General features: G+C 36.5%; 1 protein-coding gene across 2 annotated transcripts in view; it reads left to right on the forward strand.

Moving 5' to 3' along the window:
- CTNND2 (catenin delta 2) overlaps positions 1 to 17385 on the forward strand; it is a gene marked incomplete at its 5' end in the record, with an annotated part of 948683 nt that overhangs the window by 150896 nt on the left and 780402 nt on the right. For both annotated transcript variants that reach the window (XM_082623542.1, XM_082623543.1), the window contains one exon: positions 4161 to 4297. In XM_082623542.1, coding sequence (XP_082479668.1) covers positions 4161 to 4297 — 137 coding nt within the window. The remainder of the gene's footprint in view (positions 1 to 4160; positions 4298 to 17385) is intronic.

The raw sequence follows: 17385 nt of genomic DNA on the forward strand, positions 1-17385 counted from the left end.
TGCCTTATCTCGACACCTGTAGTTCATCTGGGATGAGTGTGTTAGCAGAGGGCTGTACTAAATAGTACCACCCTGCTACTCTCGAGATTCCCGGGCCTCCCGTGCCCACCCGGAGGTAATTAAGGGAAAGGAAGCTGAGAACAATCTAACCCTGTTTGTATCAGTCTGTTTGGGCCGCCATGACGTGATATCACAGTGTGGGTGACTTAAACAGCAGACCTTTATTTCCTCATGGTTCCAGAGGCCAGAAGTCCAAGATCAAGGTGCTAGCCACGGAGGCTTCTGGTGAGAACCCCCTTCCTGGTGGTCACCTTCTCTCTGTGTCCTCACGTGGTGGAGAGAAAATCTCTGGTGTCTCTTCCTCTTCCTCTTTTTTTTTTTTTTTAAATTTACCATTTACTCATTATTTATTTATTTGGCATGCAGGATCTTAGTTCCCCAACCAGGGATCAAACCCGTGCCCCCTGCAGTGGAAGTGTGGAGTCCTAGTCCCTGGACTCCTCTTCTTATAAGGACACCAGTGCTCTCAGATTAGCACCCCACCATTGTGACCTCATATAACATTAGTGACCTCCCTGAAGGCCCCATCTCCAAATAAAGTCACATTAGGAGTTAGGGCTTCAACCTATGGATTTGGGGGCAGGGGTGAAGGAGGGGAAGGTGACACAATTCTGCCCATAACACAGCTCCTGCATGTGAGGGTGTAGAGCAGTGTAGCATGGGCCCAGGGGCAGCTAGTCGTGTTGTTTGGTATTTTCTAGACCTAGAACCTGTGAGTAGCAAATTCTGCTAGAGAATAAACCACCCAAAATCTGACATCATGGTTCCCTCATATTGTCTCTTTTTCTCATGCTGATGATGAGTCTGTTTAAGATGCAGTTTGGGTGTTCGTAGATTCTCATTCGACTACATATATAGAAAGACTTATTACACAGTAATCGTGTAAAGGGTGTGAAGGGTTATTGTATGTCGGAGGAATACATCTGTGGGAAAATATTTCTTGTATTCGTGGTAAACTAAAAACAAAGTCAAAGAGATGAGTTTTTCTGTATCAAGTTGGTGAAAGCAAGACAGGCTAATAAAGGCCAGTGTTGTCATCGTCATGGGGAGGAGACATTCTCATGACACTGCTGGTGGGAAGGTATGTTGATTTGCTGTTGGCTCTCAAAATACGTGCAGATTCTTCATTCCATCAAGTAACACTTTTGGGAATTTATCTATCGAAAATGTCAGAAATGTAAAAATGGGTAAAATGATAAACAAAAAATAAGTGAATTAGGATGCATACAATTATTGAATACTAAATATTTATTACATCATTAAACTATATAATAATTTTTGCTGACGTAAGAACTAGTTCATGATAATATTGCTGAAATTTTTTTAAAAAAATCAAAAATATTAATACTCCATTATGTAAAGTTCATTATGCAAAATAAGTCAAGTCAAAAAAAAAAATTAGGCAAAAACCTATACCAAAATACCAAAGTAAATATGTTTATCTGGGATGGCAGAATTACTAGTGGTTGCTTTTCCTTTTTTTTTTTTTTTTCTTTTTGTCTCTCTACATTTTACAAATTTCCTGGAGTTAGAATAGATTAATTACTAATATTTAATGGATTAGCTCTGTTTAAGACTAAAGTACTTAACCATAGGCTGCAAAGTCTGAAGGCTTAAGGCTTTTTATACTTATTAACAATCCAGGGCTTGGTTCTGGCAGTATTTACCCAGCCCTCCCTCTTTTCTGTAAGCTCTAAGCTAAGAAGATTGGAAGTGGAGGCCTGACAGTCTTTACCACCCATACGTAGTGATGACCAATGGTTAAATTAAATCTGGATGTTAAAAAGTACAAACCATGGAAATTATTCCAAGTCATTTTCACTAGGGCATAGAGGTTGCCTTGGGTAGCAGTGCCTCTATGGTGGGAAAAGCCTTAAAGATTTCACTTCTCTTTCTGTTATTGCTATCAGGGGGAAGGAGGGGGCATATAAACAAACCGAATCATTGCTTATACTCTGTGGGTCAAAGTTGTCAAGTGCCTAAGGATATACTTTGATTCGTTGCCTATTAAATCCCATATTTTAAGATGACAGGTGACTGTCATACTTTTAAGAGTTACATTTTATAGAAATTGGTGTGTAGACAGCATTTAGAAGGTATGGGAAATAGGCTGACACATCAAAGCCCACTAAAATAGGGAAAAAAAATGGAGAAAACTTGAGTTCTAGGTCCACTTATGTTACTTAATAACTTTGGGACCTCAGACAATTTCATTGTTGAAAAATTGTGTTGATAATAATACTGGCCTAGAGCTTGAATTCAAATCAGCCCAATAAAATTTAGAAAACACAGACGTTAAAATAATAATTTGAGGTATGTAAGAACCCTTCTTTCTCAGCATAAGGCTGTTCTTACATAGAGTGCCCTTTGGAGGTCAGTGCCATGGATATAGGTGGAGATGCACGGTCAAGGGGGGCTCCCCTAATGACCAGAGGTGACTTTTTCTTCAAGAGCTGCCATTTTCCTTTCTTCTTTCTTTCTTCCCCTGCCCTGTTCTCCCATCTCCCAAACTTCCCCTAAATAGAAGGACATGCCTTTCAGGCTGTTTTACAGGGCATGACATTTGCTGGTCTGTTTATGTCCATCCTTGTGATTATAAGGCTTGATCAAATTAGAAAACCACATATGAAAGTAAACTGAACACACAAAAGTACTTTATTTTTAACTTCCCACTCCCAGCATCATAATTACCTAAACCTCTTTCTTTCCTCCTGTTGGTATCCATCACCTAATATACTTTCCACTTGTTTGCCATGGTTGCATTTGGCCAAATTATATTCACTTGATCCTTATTATTTTCTTGCATTCTGCTTGTTAATGTCATTTGCCCAAATCCTCCCATATATTCTATGTTTGTAACAGATTTATTTTTCCAATGATATTCTAACCCCCATTAGTAATATTATAAGGAACTTCAAAAAATAAAAACAAATCAAAACTAAGTTGGAATGTCCAATGAGAACATTAGGTAACCACTTTTTTGGTCATATATTTAAAGGAAAATTCTATACTGGGGCCCTTTGGGGTTTGCATATCCCTAAATTATTAACTAAATGCCACTAATAACATAGTACAAGGGCTGTGAAGAAAATTATGTTGCTTAGTTTGAAACCCAGGATGCTCAGATACAGTATAGTAGGAGGTACCTTTTAACATTCACACAGCAATGGTTCCTGGAAGGACATGTAATATAATAGCTTAAGGCAAGAAAATAACCTTGATTTACTGCCAGCCTTTTATTTGAACAGTGATTTTTGTTGTGCCTGGGTAAAAATTGCCCTGAGTTACTTATTACTTCTTCTGCTGATGACCATTGCTAAGTAATACATGTGACAAATACTTCAGTCTTATTTATTTGTGTGAGAAAGAGAATTACAGTGGAACAAAATAACTTCTGAGAGTCCTGTTTTTAACCCATACATGTCTGTCCCTTTATGAAGTGGGCTGATGTTATTTGAGTCTCTCCTTTCTTTCATCAGTGAACTCAGACAGAATAAACTGTGGCAAATGAGTCTCGCCAGCTTTGCAGCTTTTGTCTGCTGTTGGTCTCAGAGTTAAGAACTCAGCAAATATTTGTGTAGTAGGCTGGCCATTTACTATATTTTACAATACCAACTGAGCTTCTTATGTCAACTGTGGTGTTTCTTAATTACTTATACATTATTGATCACTTATTTTGTGTGATTTTCATATCGAGGAGAATACCTTTAGGTTTTTTTTTTTTGAGTTGGAAGTATGTCAGTGTACAAGTAATAAATGTATCTAAATCAGATAGAAAATGGTAGTTTGATGACCTTTTCAATACTTCTTTATCCCTCTGTTTTTTCTCATCTTACTTGCCTTTTCTATCTCATCATTTCTTCCTCCATTTACCTCAAAGACAAGACACAAATTTGTGAGCGTATTTTGGAATTTGGTCAGGGTGGATGTAGGAGAGACTGTCTATTTGCTTGCTTCTCCTTCTACAATTATGTCACGTGCTTTCTCTGTAGTTCATACTTTCCATCTTGCCAAAGTGTACCTCTTAGAGCTGCCTGATAGTTACGTCTGTTTACAGGGCCAATATCCAGTAGCACTGAGCATGTCCTCTTGCATTGCAGGAGCTATGCCTGTCCCAGACCAGCCTTCATCAGCCTCGGAGAAGACCAGCTCCTTGAGCCCTGGCCTCACCACCTCCAATGGGGATGGCTCGGAGACAGAGACCACCTCTGCTATCCTCGCCTCGGTCAAAGAACAGGTAGAAACATTCCACTTTTCTGACATACACGTGGGGACATCATTCTTTCCGGATGAAAGATGGTGATTTAATTATGTTGGGACGAAAATCATGGTTTTCTAGCAGAATGTTGGTATTCATTATACAATTGCTATTCACATATGATTATAATAGCTTTTGACTCCATTTTTATTCGAGATTTAGACAGCTTTCCTTGAAAAAATATTCTACAGGAAAAAAAAAAACGAAAATTGCAGTCAAAAATCCTATAGGTGAAATTTTGGCAGATTAAGTGGTGGACCTGACGTTTAATACTGTTAAATGTGTGAAGCCAAATAATTGGTCTGTAGAAAACCTAAGGTTTAATAAAATTTCAAAGTATATCCATGACGCTAAAAAACTGGTAAGAGTGAGAGCAGATGAATATCGTAGAATTGTGGGCCTAAGCAGATTTGTTTTCCCAGTGTTTCCAAGATGGCTCTGGAAGAATGCATTTCAGAACTTTTCCTGTAAAGCTGTAGTCTAAATGATTCTTCCTCTACCGTTTCTTTGCCATAAAAAGGAATAAGCATATAAAATCTGAAGTGTTAGATTTAAAAGTAATTGTTTCATAAAATTCATGTTTCTTATAATTAAAATGTAATAAATGATTTAAAAAGCCTGAAAATAAAAGTTTTTAAATTTGTTTCTTTTGCTTACCATGAACTAGAATACAAATCAATATTCTTTTTAAGTGCAAAAGCATCCTGTGTTTGAATTATATGATTCAGGGATGCTGAATGAGCAGCAGCAGTGGGGTAAGAGTGACATAAATTCCCTGATCCCAGGAACCTCTCAACAGCACAATAGACTAAATGCGGCAATTAAGGACTCAACTAGTAGAAAGACTCAGTTTTCCTAGAGGACACTGATTTTGTTTAATAAATGGGAACTGATTTAGGTAAAGGTAGATGGTAAAGTTATCGAGGAAAAATTCATTGATGGAAAGGATCAATGATGCTCTCAGTCAAAATTGTGTCACTAGGTCAAGAAAGTGTGAAGCAAAAGTAGGTTCACAAAGGAGAGTCGAATAGATTGATTGGATAATCTAGTTTGTGAAAATGGTAAGTAAGCAGGAAATTGGGTTGAGGCCCAGGCTGTATTGCTTGATTAGTTTGTTTCCAAAAGCCTACCTGTGAGAGTTTTCTGATTATTTTTCAGGGGTAATGGAAAAGGGGAGCAAAAGTTCATGATACTCCTTATACTCCAAATACTGCTTTGTTATATAGCTGGGTTAGGTGATGGATTTTTATTCTGTCATGGTCTGGAAATCTTGCTAGGCCACTAGCTTTAGAGCAGTGACAAAATGTAAAACATGAGGAATAAATTTAATAAGATAACCAGACCCGTCTGATGAACACTATAGTATTTTATCAAAGCACATAAAATAATTCAGAATAAAGGACAAGGCATGCTACAGTCCTGTGTAGAAGAGCTTGACACCATACCAATATTACTGTCTCCCAAATTAATCTAACATTTAGGCAGTTGTACTCAGGATTCTGTGGCTGATTGTTTCTTTGGCAAATTGGATCAAGCTATTTTAAAGATCATATGGAAGCATAAATATGTGAGAGTTGCAGGGAAAATTTTGATCGAAATATTTTACCTTGGACTATATATACTACCAAATGTAAAATAGATAGCTAGTAGGAAGCAGCCGCATAGCACAGAGAGATCAGCTCGGTGCTTTGTGACCACTTAGAGGGGTGGGATAGGGAGAGTGGGAGGGAGGGAGATGCAAGAGGGAGGAGATACGGGGATATATATATGTATAGCTAATTCACTTTGTTATAAAGCAGAAACTAACACACCATTTTAAAGCAATTATACTCCAATAAAGATGTTAAAAAAAAAAAGAAATATTTTACCTTACTAAACATACAGTTGTGTCCAGTTGGCCCCAAATAGAAAGAATAATCTCTCTAGGATACAACTAAAGATTCAGAACAGTTTAAAAAATATAGAGGAGCCTGACTCATTTCAAAGTATCTCAGCTGAGTACAAAGCAGTGGTTGAACTGGTGTTAGCATAACTGGCTAAACACCTGGAAGAAAATTAAGGCCCTTAACTCACAATGTATTCAGAAATAAATCTCAAAGGGAAAACAATATAACTGTCAAAATAAAACTATAGACTTTATAGGAGAAACATTGGGAAAATATTCATACAACCTAGAGGTGGAGAAGGCTTTCTAAGTACGTGCAGGAAACTCAGAAGCCATACATGAATGGTTGGTACAGTTGGCAGTGTGAATACCAACAATAATAGCAAGGAATAATTTAACATAAAAAAGGATAAAAAATAGACCATGGGAAATAACATGTCACAAATATGACAAAATGTTGATATAATTAATATATTAAAACTTCCTAATGTTGATGAGAAAAAGACAAAGGAATAGAAAACTAGGCAAAAAATATCAACAGGAAATTCAGAGAATAAAAATGCAAACAACCAATAAACATATGCAAATATTTTCCGCCCTAATGTGCCAATCAAGGACATAAAATTCAGAATGAAAACATGATTTTCTTTAATCTACCAAATAGACAAACATTAAAAAACAGTATATATTATAAGCTAGCTACAGTTAAATTTTGAGGAAATTCACATTCTTTTTCATTCCAAATGAAAATGTGCTTTACTGTAATCTTTTTGTAAAATGGTATGTTGCTGTGAGTTGACTTTTGAAATGCTCCATAGCCTTTGATTAGTCATGCTTAGACATAGGTTCTATAGAAATGAGTGACCTAGAACATAAGGTATTAAGTATGAGTATGTATTGCAGAATTATTTGGGATAGTAAAAAAAAAAAAAAAAAAAAAAGAACAGTATTGATTGATGAAAAGTTTTTAAAATGGTATCTCCTTTATATACAGTCCTCCATAAAAAGATATATCCTTTCTATGCAGTTATTAATAAAAGTGAGTTACAGATATATATCTAAACTTTGAAAAAAATCCACGAAGATTTTAGAAAGGAATTGTATAGTATTGTATTATCCTGTTTTTAAAAAGCGAAATAGTAAACATATTTTTTGTTTGTACATGTTTATGAGCCTCTAGAAAAGTGTACAAGGAAATAAGCCAAATTATTAGATTTCTTACCATACGTTTTTACAGTTGGACAGAGGTAGGAATGGGCATAGAGGACATAGAGGATCAGGAAGTGTATCAAAAAAGGGGAAAATAATTGGGAGACTGGAATAAATGTTAATTGGGTTTGGATAATAGGAAATAGTCCTTCAGCTTAAATAGTGATGTCTGTAGTTGAGAGAGTGGATAAGCTACTTAAAGGAAAAATACATTACAGTAAATAAAAGCCTTGATGAGAATTTAATAAAAACTTACTGTGAAGAGTTTTTTTCTAATTATTAAAATAAATTCATTGCTGATTTTTGGACAGTAAAGGTGAGATTCTTTGTGGCAGATAAGTAATGTGAGGAGGAATGAAAATGTCTTGGGAAGCTGAGTTAGAGCAGGTGGGAGCACCCAAATCAGAGACGTGGCGGTCAGGTCCCATGTGTGCTGTCTGCCAATTTGAAGGCAGAAATCAACAAGCAGCTAAGCCCATGGTCTTCCTTAGTGTGGCCTCATGCACACAACCAATCTCTTCCTTCACTGGAACATTTTTGTCCTAAATTATTCTTAAAACGTCCTTCCTCTCTTTTTCTCATGTATAGACCATCCTTTATGGAGTTAAAACTAAGTTAAATATATATATATATTAAATATTAGCTGAGATTAAGGAAAAGTGACTTTAGAAATTAATACCTTCTATGATTCTTAACAATTACATGCATATCCTATTTATAAATCTTTTCACGTAAAGAATATCGTTTGCCTGATCCTCTTTAGGTGCTCATAAGAGATAGCTTTCTTGAGTAAAAATCCTATTTATTCATTTAGAGAATTTCAAGTCAACAATTTTTATGACATTACAATTATGTACCACTCTAGTCCTGGCTTCTTGGACGTCAGTTCTGTGGGAGGGAAGTGATTTTTTTTTTTTTTTTATCATAGCAAGCATATATTCTGAGCTGACTGGATATAATAGGTTCCATAATGTAATTACTCATTCATTAAATATATTGCATACCTTATTTAAGCAAATCACAATAAAGGGTAATAACAGAAATGGATACATAAAGAAAATTCAGTCTAGTAAGAATTCATTGGAGTAAGTTGTTCGTGAGACTAAGAACAGAAGTTCTGGGGCTGGTAGTTGACATTGCCTAGAAATAAATTCTACTCTATAACCATAGAGTGGAACTTAAGTCATGCCAAACCATGAACCATGAAATGCATCCCACGTAGCATGTATGGCACGACTGAGACATTTTTAAGCTGAGCCCTAAGTGTTTGAACACACAGCAGCCATGGATTGCTCAGTGAAAAGGTGTTCATTGATTTTTTTCTTTCTTTGCTCTGATTACCCATCTTGATTGCTTTTTAACTGGTGAATTTTGTACTTTTATATTAACATAAACAGAACCATGATTTATGCTATACCCTATGGGTAATTTTCTGTATTTGAGACACATCTGTCTCACTGTCAACAGTTACAAAGTCTCATGTCCCATGGGGCTCTAAGAGAGAGGGACCCAGTCCCCACTCCCTGTCTTGTAAGTGTCCTTCACCAGAAGAGGAAGGGAGGACAGAGGTTGGGCATGTGATGATTCCCATCATATCATTTGAGCAAATAACTGAGAGAGGAGACTGATAACCCTTCATCACAAAGAGGAGACAGAATGATGTGATGGCTAAAGGGGTGAGAAGGGCCGAGGGATTTCAGGCTGGGAGATATTGCTATGATGATGGCAGTGACCCAGAAGAAATTAATGATGCTTGGGAGGGCTATAATTTCAGTGGGAAAATCACTGAGTAGGTGAGAGTGAAGGGGATCCAGTGCACCAGCAGAGGGAATGGCTTTTAGAACAAAGACAATTCATCTATGAGAACAGGAGAGAGGCAAAGTTCATGGCCACAGGAAGGCTGATGGCTTGGTACTGGAAACATATGTATTTCTCTTCTGCTGTCATCAGGTAGACATGATCAGTTTGTTTTGAGTTGTTTTGGGATCTGGAGAGCTGGGCTGAGCCGAGGTGGAGAGGCACTGGATATGATGAATGCAAGAAAATGATTATAATGATGGATCTTGGAATTGCTGCTAAGTGAAAAGGGGTAAAAGGCAGAAAAAGTGGTAGCAACAGTGGATTCACAGAGTGAATATGTATGGTGATAGCATGAGAACTGTGTGCTTAAATGAAGAATTTGAAAGTAATTATTGTTAGTGTCAAGACCTAGGTAATGACTCTGGGAAATGAGATCAAATCAAGAAAAGAAAGAGAGAGGACTTCGCTGGTGGTGCAGTGTTTAAGAATCCGCCTGCCAGTGCAGGGGACACAGGTTCGAGCCCTGGTCTGGTAAGATCCCACATGCCGCGGAGCAACTAAGCCCATGTGCCACAACTACTGAGCCTGTGCTCTAGAGCCCCGAGCCACAACTACTGAAGCCCATGTGCCTAGAGCCCGTACTCCGCAACAAGAGAAGCCACTGCAGTGAGAAGCCCGCACACCACCATGAAGAGTAGGCCCCGCTCACCGCAACTAGAGAAAGCCCACGAGCAGCAACAAAGACCCAGTGCAGCCAAAAATAAATAAATTAAGTAATTTAAAAAAGAGAGAGAGAGAAAGCTTGTTGTTGACTGTGAAAGCTGATGTGAGAATGAGGACAGGGCAGTGGCTCACATCCCCATCACTGGAGAGACCCGAGGTTGCCTCATGACTGCAAGAAATACATGTTTGCTTGTGGTTTGCCTGAGAGTAGTCATCTGATCTTCATTTTCATATTTTCGTTAAAAAAAAAATTGTTCCAGTGCTGGTCTGTACTATTAGACAAGAATTTACATTTACTCATGCCATGTAATGTTGACCTATGTATTTTATCTTAAATCAATATGTGTACTACTTTGCTCTTAAGAAAACCATGGCTTTCCTAAAACTACACTTGTTTTGAAGTACATTTATTTCCCTTCAGTTGACCTATGTCTCCTTTGATCATCACATGCTTCCAGAGTTGGTATCTAAAGGGTCTTCTTATGTAAGCTAAAAAAGTTATGGGGCCTTTAGAAACCATTTTTTAATTGAAGTATAGTTAACTTACAATGTTGGGTTAGTTTCATGTGTACAGCAAAGTGATTCAGCAAAGTGATTATGTTTTCAGATCATTTTCCGTGGGGAACTTTTTAAAAACCTTTAGAGCTCATATTGATCTTTGTAAATTATTATGGCTCAGATAAATGTGTTTTTTGTAATGATTCTACCAGTGAAATATATTTAATAATGAACAGATTAAATAGAAAATTCTAGGTACATAACAGTATATGCAAATGTGTCATTTTGTTGGGTTTATTTAATAGTGTTTATCAGTTGCCTGCTATGTGCATAAAACTGTGCTTCCCCTGGGTGATACACAGATTTGGAGTTTCATTGCTTTCAAGTAGTTAGCCATGAAGCTAAAAAGATAAGACAAACATATATAAAAAGTTATAAAACATTAAAAAATTGTAGGTGAAATTTTAAGAAAACTCTCATCAATATATTATGAAATTCCAAGTGATTTTTACCAATAAACTTATTCCTTAAACTTTATAGTGTTCATAACCTTAGATACTGTATTGCTACGATAATTTCTCCTGTTCTTTACATTCTACAAGGATTGAAGATTACATTATTGCTTTTAGAGGCAATTTTTAGGACCACAATTTAGGGTATTGCTGATTTTCAGGTAGTAAGACAGAATTATCTTGCTTTTAATCAGTTTTGTTATTAGGTTTAATGTAGAAAAGTAGGAGAAAGGCATTTCTGAGCTCCCACTCTGCAAAACTACTGCACAGAGGACTTTGTATATGTTTGAACCATATGAAGGTACTAAAAAAGCATTTTAAAGGATTTATCTTACATAAAATCTAAAAAAAATGTGGATCATTTACATTGACTCATGTGTGAGGATAGCATGCCTTTATTTTCACTTAGCGTCTACATTTATAATTTTAAAATTACATAGCTCTGTGTAAAAAAAAAATGTTATTGGGAAGAAGTACATTATAAAACGCTTCCTTAATTGGTATTTTTCCAGTGCCATGTAGCACTGTAGAATCTCTCAGTATTATTAGTGTTCCTGTAATGTGCAACAATAGTTTCTGATAACACAATGTGGGAAATGACCTATATAACTAATCAATTTCCCAACTATATTTTGGAAAACCATTTTATGAAAGTAATGACAAAATTATCATCCATGAAAAAGCGGAGATTAAAACAACTTTAGGAAAGGTCAAGAAGATAGAGAAGGATTATCTGTAAAGACTAGTGAACTTTATATTCATTTAGTCAGGAAAGAAAAGAATTTAGACCATAGTGCCACAAGTTGAACTTTCTGAATGTATTAAAATTAAAATGAGGATTATTTGATTGATGATTTTCAAATTTATTTTTTGTGTTAAGCCAGATATAGATTGAAAGTGAAAAAAAGGGCATGATTTTTCCCCTATTTTCATTGCTAGACCATGGACTATGTTAGGAGCAGTGAATGTCTGTCTGGACATGTGGATGGGGATAGGAAGGCACAAGCCAGGAATCTGTAGACCTGGGTCTTTGTCGATGGTATAGTTCATAACAAGGAAAGTATTAGAAAGCCTTGTACATATCACATACACAGGAGGGGAGCCAGATGTAGATATAGTGAGCAAACGGGTATTAGACTTCCAGCTGGGCAAAGAAAGCAAGCACATGGCGTAGGTAGAATTCCAGACTTCCAAGTAGGAAGGAAAGGGATGGTCATGTGGCACCAGCCTGATAGGACTGGCTAGGTTTGAAGCAAGTCTGTTTCTTTGTGTATCGTGGATCTTTTGAATCACAAGAATGGTGGTTGAAATTGGAGATCACAGAAGGACAAGGGTCATAAACTATTTGTGTAAGATTTGGGGAATTAATGCTAGGAGTTCTAGTTATGGCTGAATAATTCTGGAAGTGTGGATACATCATCTGACTCCCTTCTCCCCACCCTCCCATGCTCCCTCGTGTGTATTCTAGTCTTGCCTGTAAGTTATTTTGACTTTTTTTTCCTAAAGCTTGATTTTCCCCTTAACATTTTACTTTGTAACTCTTCTCAAGACACATACATACTCATCCATCTTTTTAATAACCCCAGATTCTATTCTAAGACTTAATTCATTTGGTTGCTGTCTGCCCCGCCCCTTTGAAGGTATTAGTTCAGTTTTTAGGGGACTGAAGGCTCTACTGGGAAAAATAAAAATGGATTAACCCTTTATATGCTGAGTTAGAAGATAAGCTTTTAATAGGTGGGATTTTGTAACAGGATATCGTAGTGCATTTCTAATGCTTTCATATTTATTGTTAGAATTCATTGTTGAATATTAATATGTGAAATCACATTGACTATTTTAAATGGGATGTTTTAATAGTTTTTAATGAATTTGCCATTATAAAATAATTCATGCACATTGTGGAAAGTTTAAAAAACTCAGAAAGGAATAAAGATGCAAGTTTTCTTTGAGAATAACACTGCAGCTAGAGGCTGCTGCAAATATTTGGGAAGATTTCCTTCTAAGGTTTTTATGTGACTATAAAATTATTTGTGCACACTTTTATTTTTCTTAATATTTTATACTTTGTACATTTAACAGTTATGTCGAGTATTTTTATATCACTAAGTATTATTTTAAAACATTTTTCTAATGGCTATATGAGTAGATACACTGAATTGTTTAATATTATAATTTTATTTAACTTTTTCCATCTTAATCCAGTTCTTCAGGTGATTCAGTTTTCTCAGATTGAAAAAAAAATGACATGTCTTACTTTCTTGTACATAAATCATTGGGTCTACTTTGACAGAGGCTGCCTGGAGCAAAGTTTTGAGAAGGATTTTAAAGACCCTTACAAACTCACTGAAAAAATCTGTCAAAATTAATTACTGATAAGAGCCACAGGCAGGACATATGAAGCAGGAGCTCGTGGGGTATAACCCTCTAGAGGATTTGTACAGAGCCTGAAATTAACAAATAGAATATTCTAGAGGGAGTAAATGGGGAAAACACGTTTAGTATTCAGAGCAACTGAACCAAATATGATAGAAATAGGCAAAATAAACATAAGAATTATCATAGGACAAGGAGACAATGTTAAATAGTGTCTCAAAATAACAAAAACATTTTTTAAAAGGACAGATGTTAAATTTCTTTAAACTTTGTATATTTTAATGAAATATATATTATATATTTCATTAAGATCTCTATGTAAAACTTATTTAATCAGATATATAATTAAGTAATGACTTTTTTCTTTAGTGATTATTTTGTTCAGTGTTTCCTATTTATGACCAAAGAAACTTGAACTTTAAAAAATATTCAGTTTACCTACCATATAGGAAATTGCTATAGAATTGAAATGAGAAATTAGCTTGTTTTTCTCTATGACCAAGGTTTTGCTGAGGTCAAATTAAGTGTTGTGCCTTCCTGTATTGTTCTTATTTAACTCAGAAAAGGGAGGTGGGTCATTTCACATCAGTTTGATCTGCAATGTGTTTTTGAAATCTGAAGGAATCATTAATGAGACTCCAAACAGATAGAATTCAATGAACTTATACAGCTCAGTGTTAGTTAATTTTTGTGGAGAAAATGTGGGGTGACGGGAGTCCCGTGGGTTAAATACCGTGACATCGCTTTCCTGGAACATTCCTGTCTCTGAGAGTCAGTGGTTTGGACTGACGTTATCTCTGGCATGCATCAGCAACACAGGTAAACATGCCCCAGGCAGCCCATCTATCATGTTCAAGTTGCTGTCATTTGGCTGCAGTCATTAAAGGAATGTGCAGGTTCATACCCTGGGCTCCAAATGAGCTGGCTATCTAGCGGCTGCCATAGAAAAGTGAAGACCAGTGTCTTCTTTTCTCACTAATGACAAGTTCTGACTTTTACATTCTACTCATGGTCTCTGAAAGCAGCTGGAGGACTCAATATCAATGAGACCAAAACAGAAAAACAAAAATCACTTTTGACAAGTAATCTTCGGCATTTATGTAGCAAATACTAACTAGTTCTATTCACCAAGTCTATAGATTTAGTTATCTGGGGAAGCATTTTTCAGCTTACACCTCCTGGCAGATCTGCTGTATGAAGAAGTTAAGTTCAAAATTAAAAACTGAATTACATAACAGTTAACCTAAGGTTGTTCCATAGTTGTAGGCAGGTCCAAGCCATTCCATGCACAGTTGGACACTGTCATCTCTTGTGCTCTGGGAAGCAGGACTCGAAGGTATCAACCAAGGGTCTTTACAGCTTTGAGCCGATTGGAAGCTTTTGAAGGGCAACTGTAGCTCTGCTGGCCAGCGCTTCTGCCCAACACCTCCACAACTGAGAAGCCCTCCACCCAAACAAAAGATCTGCTTTGAACCTAGCCCATTAGCTAACGCAGACACTTTTAAGAAATGATACCGTTCATTCCAACTGCTTGTCAGAGACCTGCAGTTGCCTGCTATAGACCTGCCAGAGGCAGTTTATTCTTAAAATGAATAATCTAAAATGTAAATTCTCTCTATTTTGGGATCTCTGCTCATATCAGGGATCACACCTCAGTCCTCCGCAGTAATGTCTTCCAAGAACATGGGTTTAATAGTGCTGCAGTAATGCGATGACTCCACCTTTAGGGAGAGTAGAGATAAGAAATTACCATCCTGGGAGCTTTTCTGGATTGTATGGAAACCTGATGTTGAAAACCTTTTGCACACTGTTGTCACTGGATTTAACAGAAATGAAACATTTTAGTACTAGATAGTTAATACTGTTATTGCTAGAAATAATAATTAATAATGCTTATTTTCTGAGAAACATCTAAGTTTACTGATTAATTTATCGGTTAGGTTGTGACCAGGTCTCCTCCCCTTACTGTGTCACCAGCACCCAGGTGAGTGCCAGACCCAGAGGACATGTTTAATATATTTGTGTTGAGGGTGTAAGTTGACAAAAAAACTTCCTGTGTTTTCCTGTTCTGTTGTAGCTCAAAAGTGAATGCTTTGTCTAACTGTGATGAAAGCCATTAGTTTAGTTGTATGGCACAAGGGTCTCATCTCCACTGTTACACTGATCATGTCCTTTTACCCTTATTTGAATGGTTGTATTGCATCCATGTCTTCCCTGTATGTTGTTTCAGAATTAGCCCATTTGCTTTGATGAATCCAAGGCCCCCAAATTGCAATTTCCTCTATGAACAAGCCAAATCGAAACTTTAAAATGAGGCATGTTAACTGAAACATATCCTTCACTAATAAAATACGTAGGCGAGTGTCTTTTTTGTTTCTTGAATGAACTTGTGTGCCTTATTTTAGCTGAAAGTAAAAACAAAAAGCAAAAAGCCACCAACTTCCCTGTTAGTACATGAATCAGCAACTTCACACATAAAAAAAAACACACAGACACCCAATTCCTTTTGTTCCTATGCAGTTATACCATATTTCTCATATTTGTTGAGTATCTCTCTCAATCATTTCTAACTATTCTTTGAAAATATACTTTCCTCCAGAGGTTAGAGCAATCCAGCTACAATAATTGTTTGCTGGTCTTGCATTTCCTTTGTGTTTGGGATATTTTTCACCTATTCACACTTGATGGAACTCAATATGGTCATAGTAAAATCTCCTGGTTATTACAGATTTTGACGTACATTGTTCTGTAGTTGCTGTTTATTTGTATGTTTTTTAAATGGTGGTATGCTGTATGTATTGCATATGTGTGGGGTTTTCCTGTTGTTGGCTTTTTTATGTATTGGCATAATATACATTGTGTCTTTTTAAAATTAAATTAATTTTTTAATTGAAATATAGTTGGTTTACAATGTTGTGTTAGTTTCAGGTGTACAGCAAAGTGGTTCAGTTATATACATATCTGATATATCTGATATATATCTGATATATATATATCAGTTATATATCTATCTGTCTATATATATATTCTTTTTCAGATTATTTTCTCTTGTACAAAATATTGAGTATAGTCCCCTGTGCTATACAGTAGGTCTTTGTTGTTTATCAATTTTATATATAGTAGTGTGTTTATGTTAATCCTAAACTCCTAACTTATCCCTTCCCCCCATCATGAGCTTTTTTAATTGGACTTTTCTGGACACATAGGAAGCTTGCTTCTTCATAACTCAATACAAGAATAATTTCAGTCGTATCTATAGGTTACAGGAAATAGAGTCTTCATATTAAAATGTTATAAGGATTTCTGTTGAACAATCATAAGTGCTATTGTAGCATATCCTGATTATGTCCTCAGCTCATTTGAGGGTTATTTTGCAGCATTTTCTCATGAGAAAACACTGCAAAGTGAAGATGGCTTTAAAACAGCTTGTTACTGAAAGCCAGTTCACTAAAACATAAAATCGGAGTATACTTTCTATGTCAACACCAGAAGTAAACAGGTTGTTTTTGTGAGAAATGTGGACCCTATATAAATGTTGCCTCATGGTGAATTAAAACAGGTGATAATATATTGACCCTATAATACTCACTGTGCGAGGTTGTATTGTTAAAAAGTGACCACAGCATTACTTCCCAGCTCTGTGACCTTCTTCTGATGTGAGTCTGACACTCTCCCATTGACAGATAGGCTCTCTATTCCCTGTCCTTCACTTTATGTGGACTTGAGACTATGGCGGAAGTGACACTGTCGGACTTTTGAGACTAGAGTGTGAAGGGCAGTACACTTTCTAGGTGGTTCTCTTGAGATACTCATTCTTAGAAACCAGCCACCATAAAGTGGAGGTGGCTATGTGGAGAAATGCTCAGTCCTTCAGCTCATAGCCCCATCTGAACTTTCAGCTGACACCAGCATCAACTCGCCAGCTTTCTCTCATCACCTTTCCAATGAGTCATCTACAGTCGAGTCCCAGACAAGTGGCCCCAGCTACAGTCTGATCCCACTGATACTTGAAGAATGTTGACCAAGCTAAACCATTGTAGTTTTAAGCCAGTTTGGGGATGGTT

The sequence above is a fragment of the Mesoplodon mirus genome (assembly GCF_964341445.2).
Source record: "Mesoplodon mirus genome assembly, chromosome: 5".
Lineage (NCBI taxonomy): Eukaryota > Metazoa > Chordata > Mammalia > Artiodactyla > Ziphiidae > Mesoplodon > Mesoplodon mirus.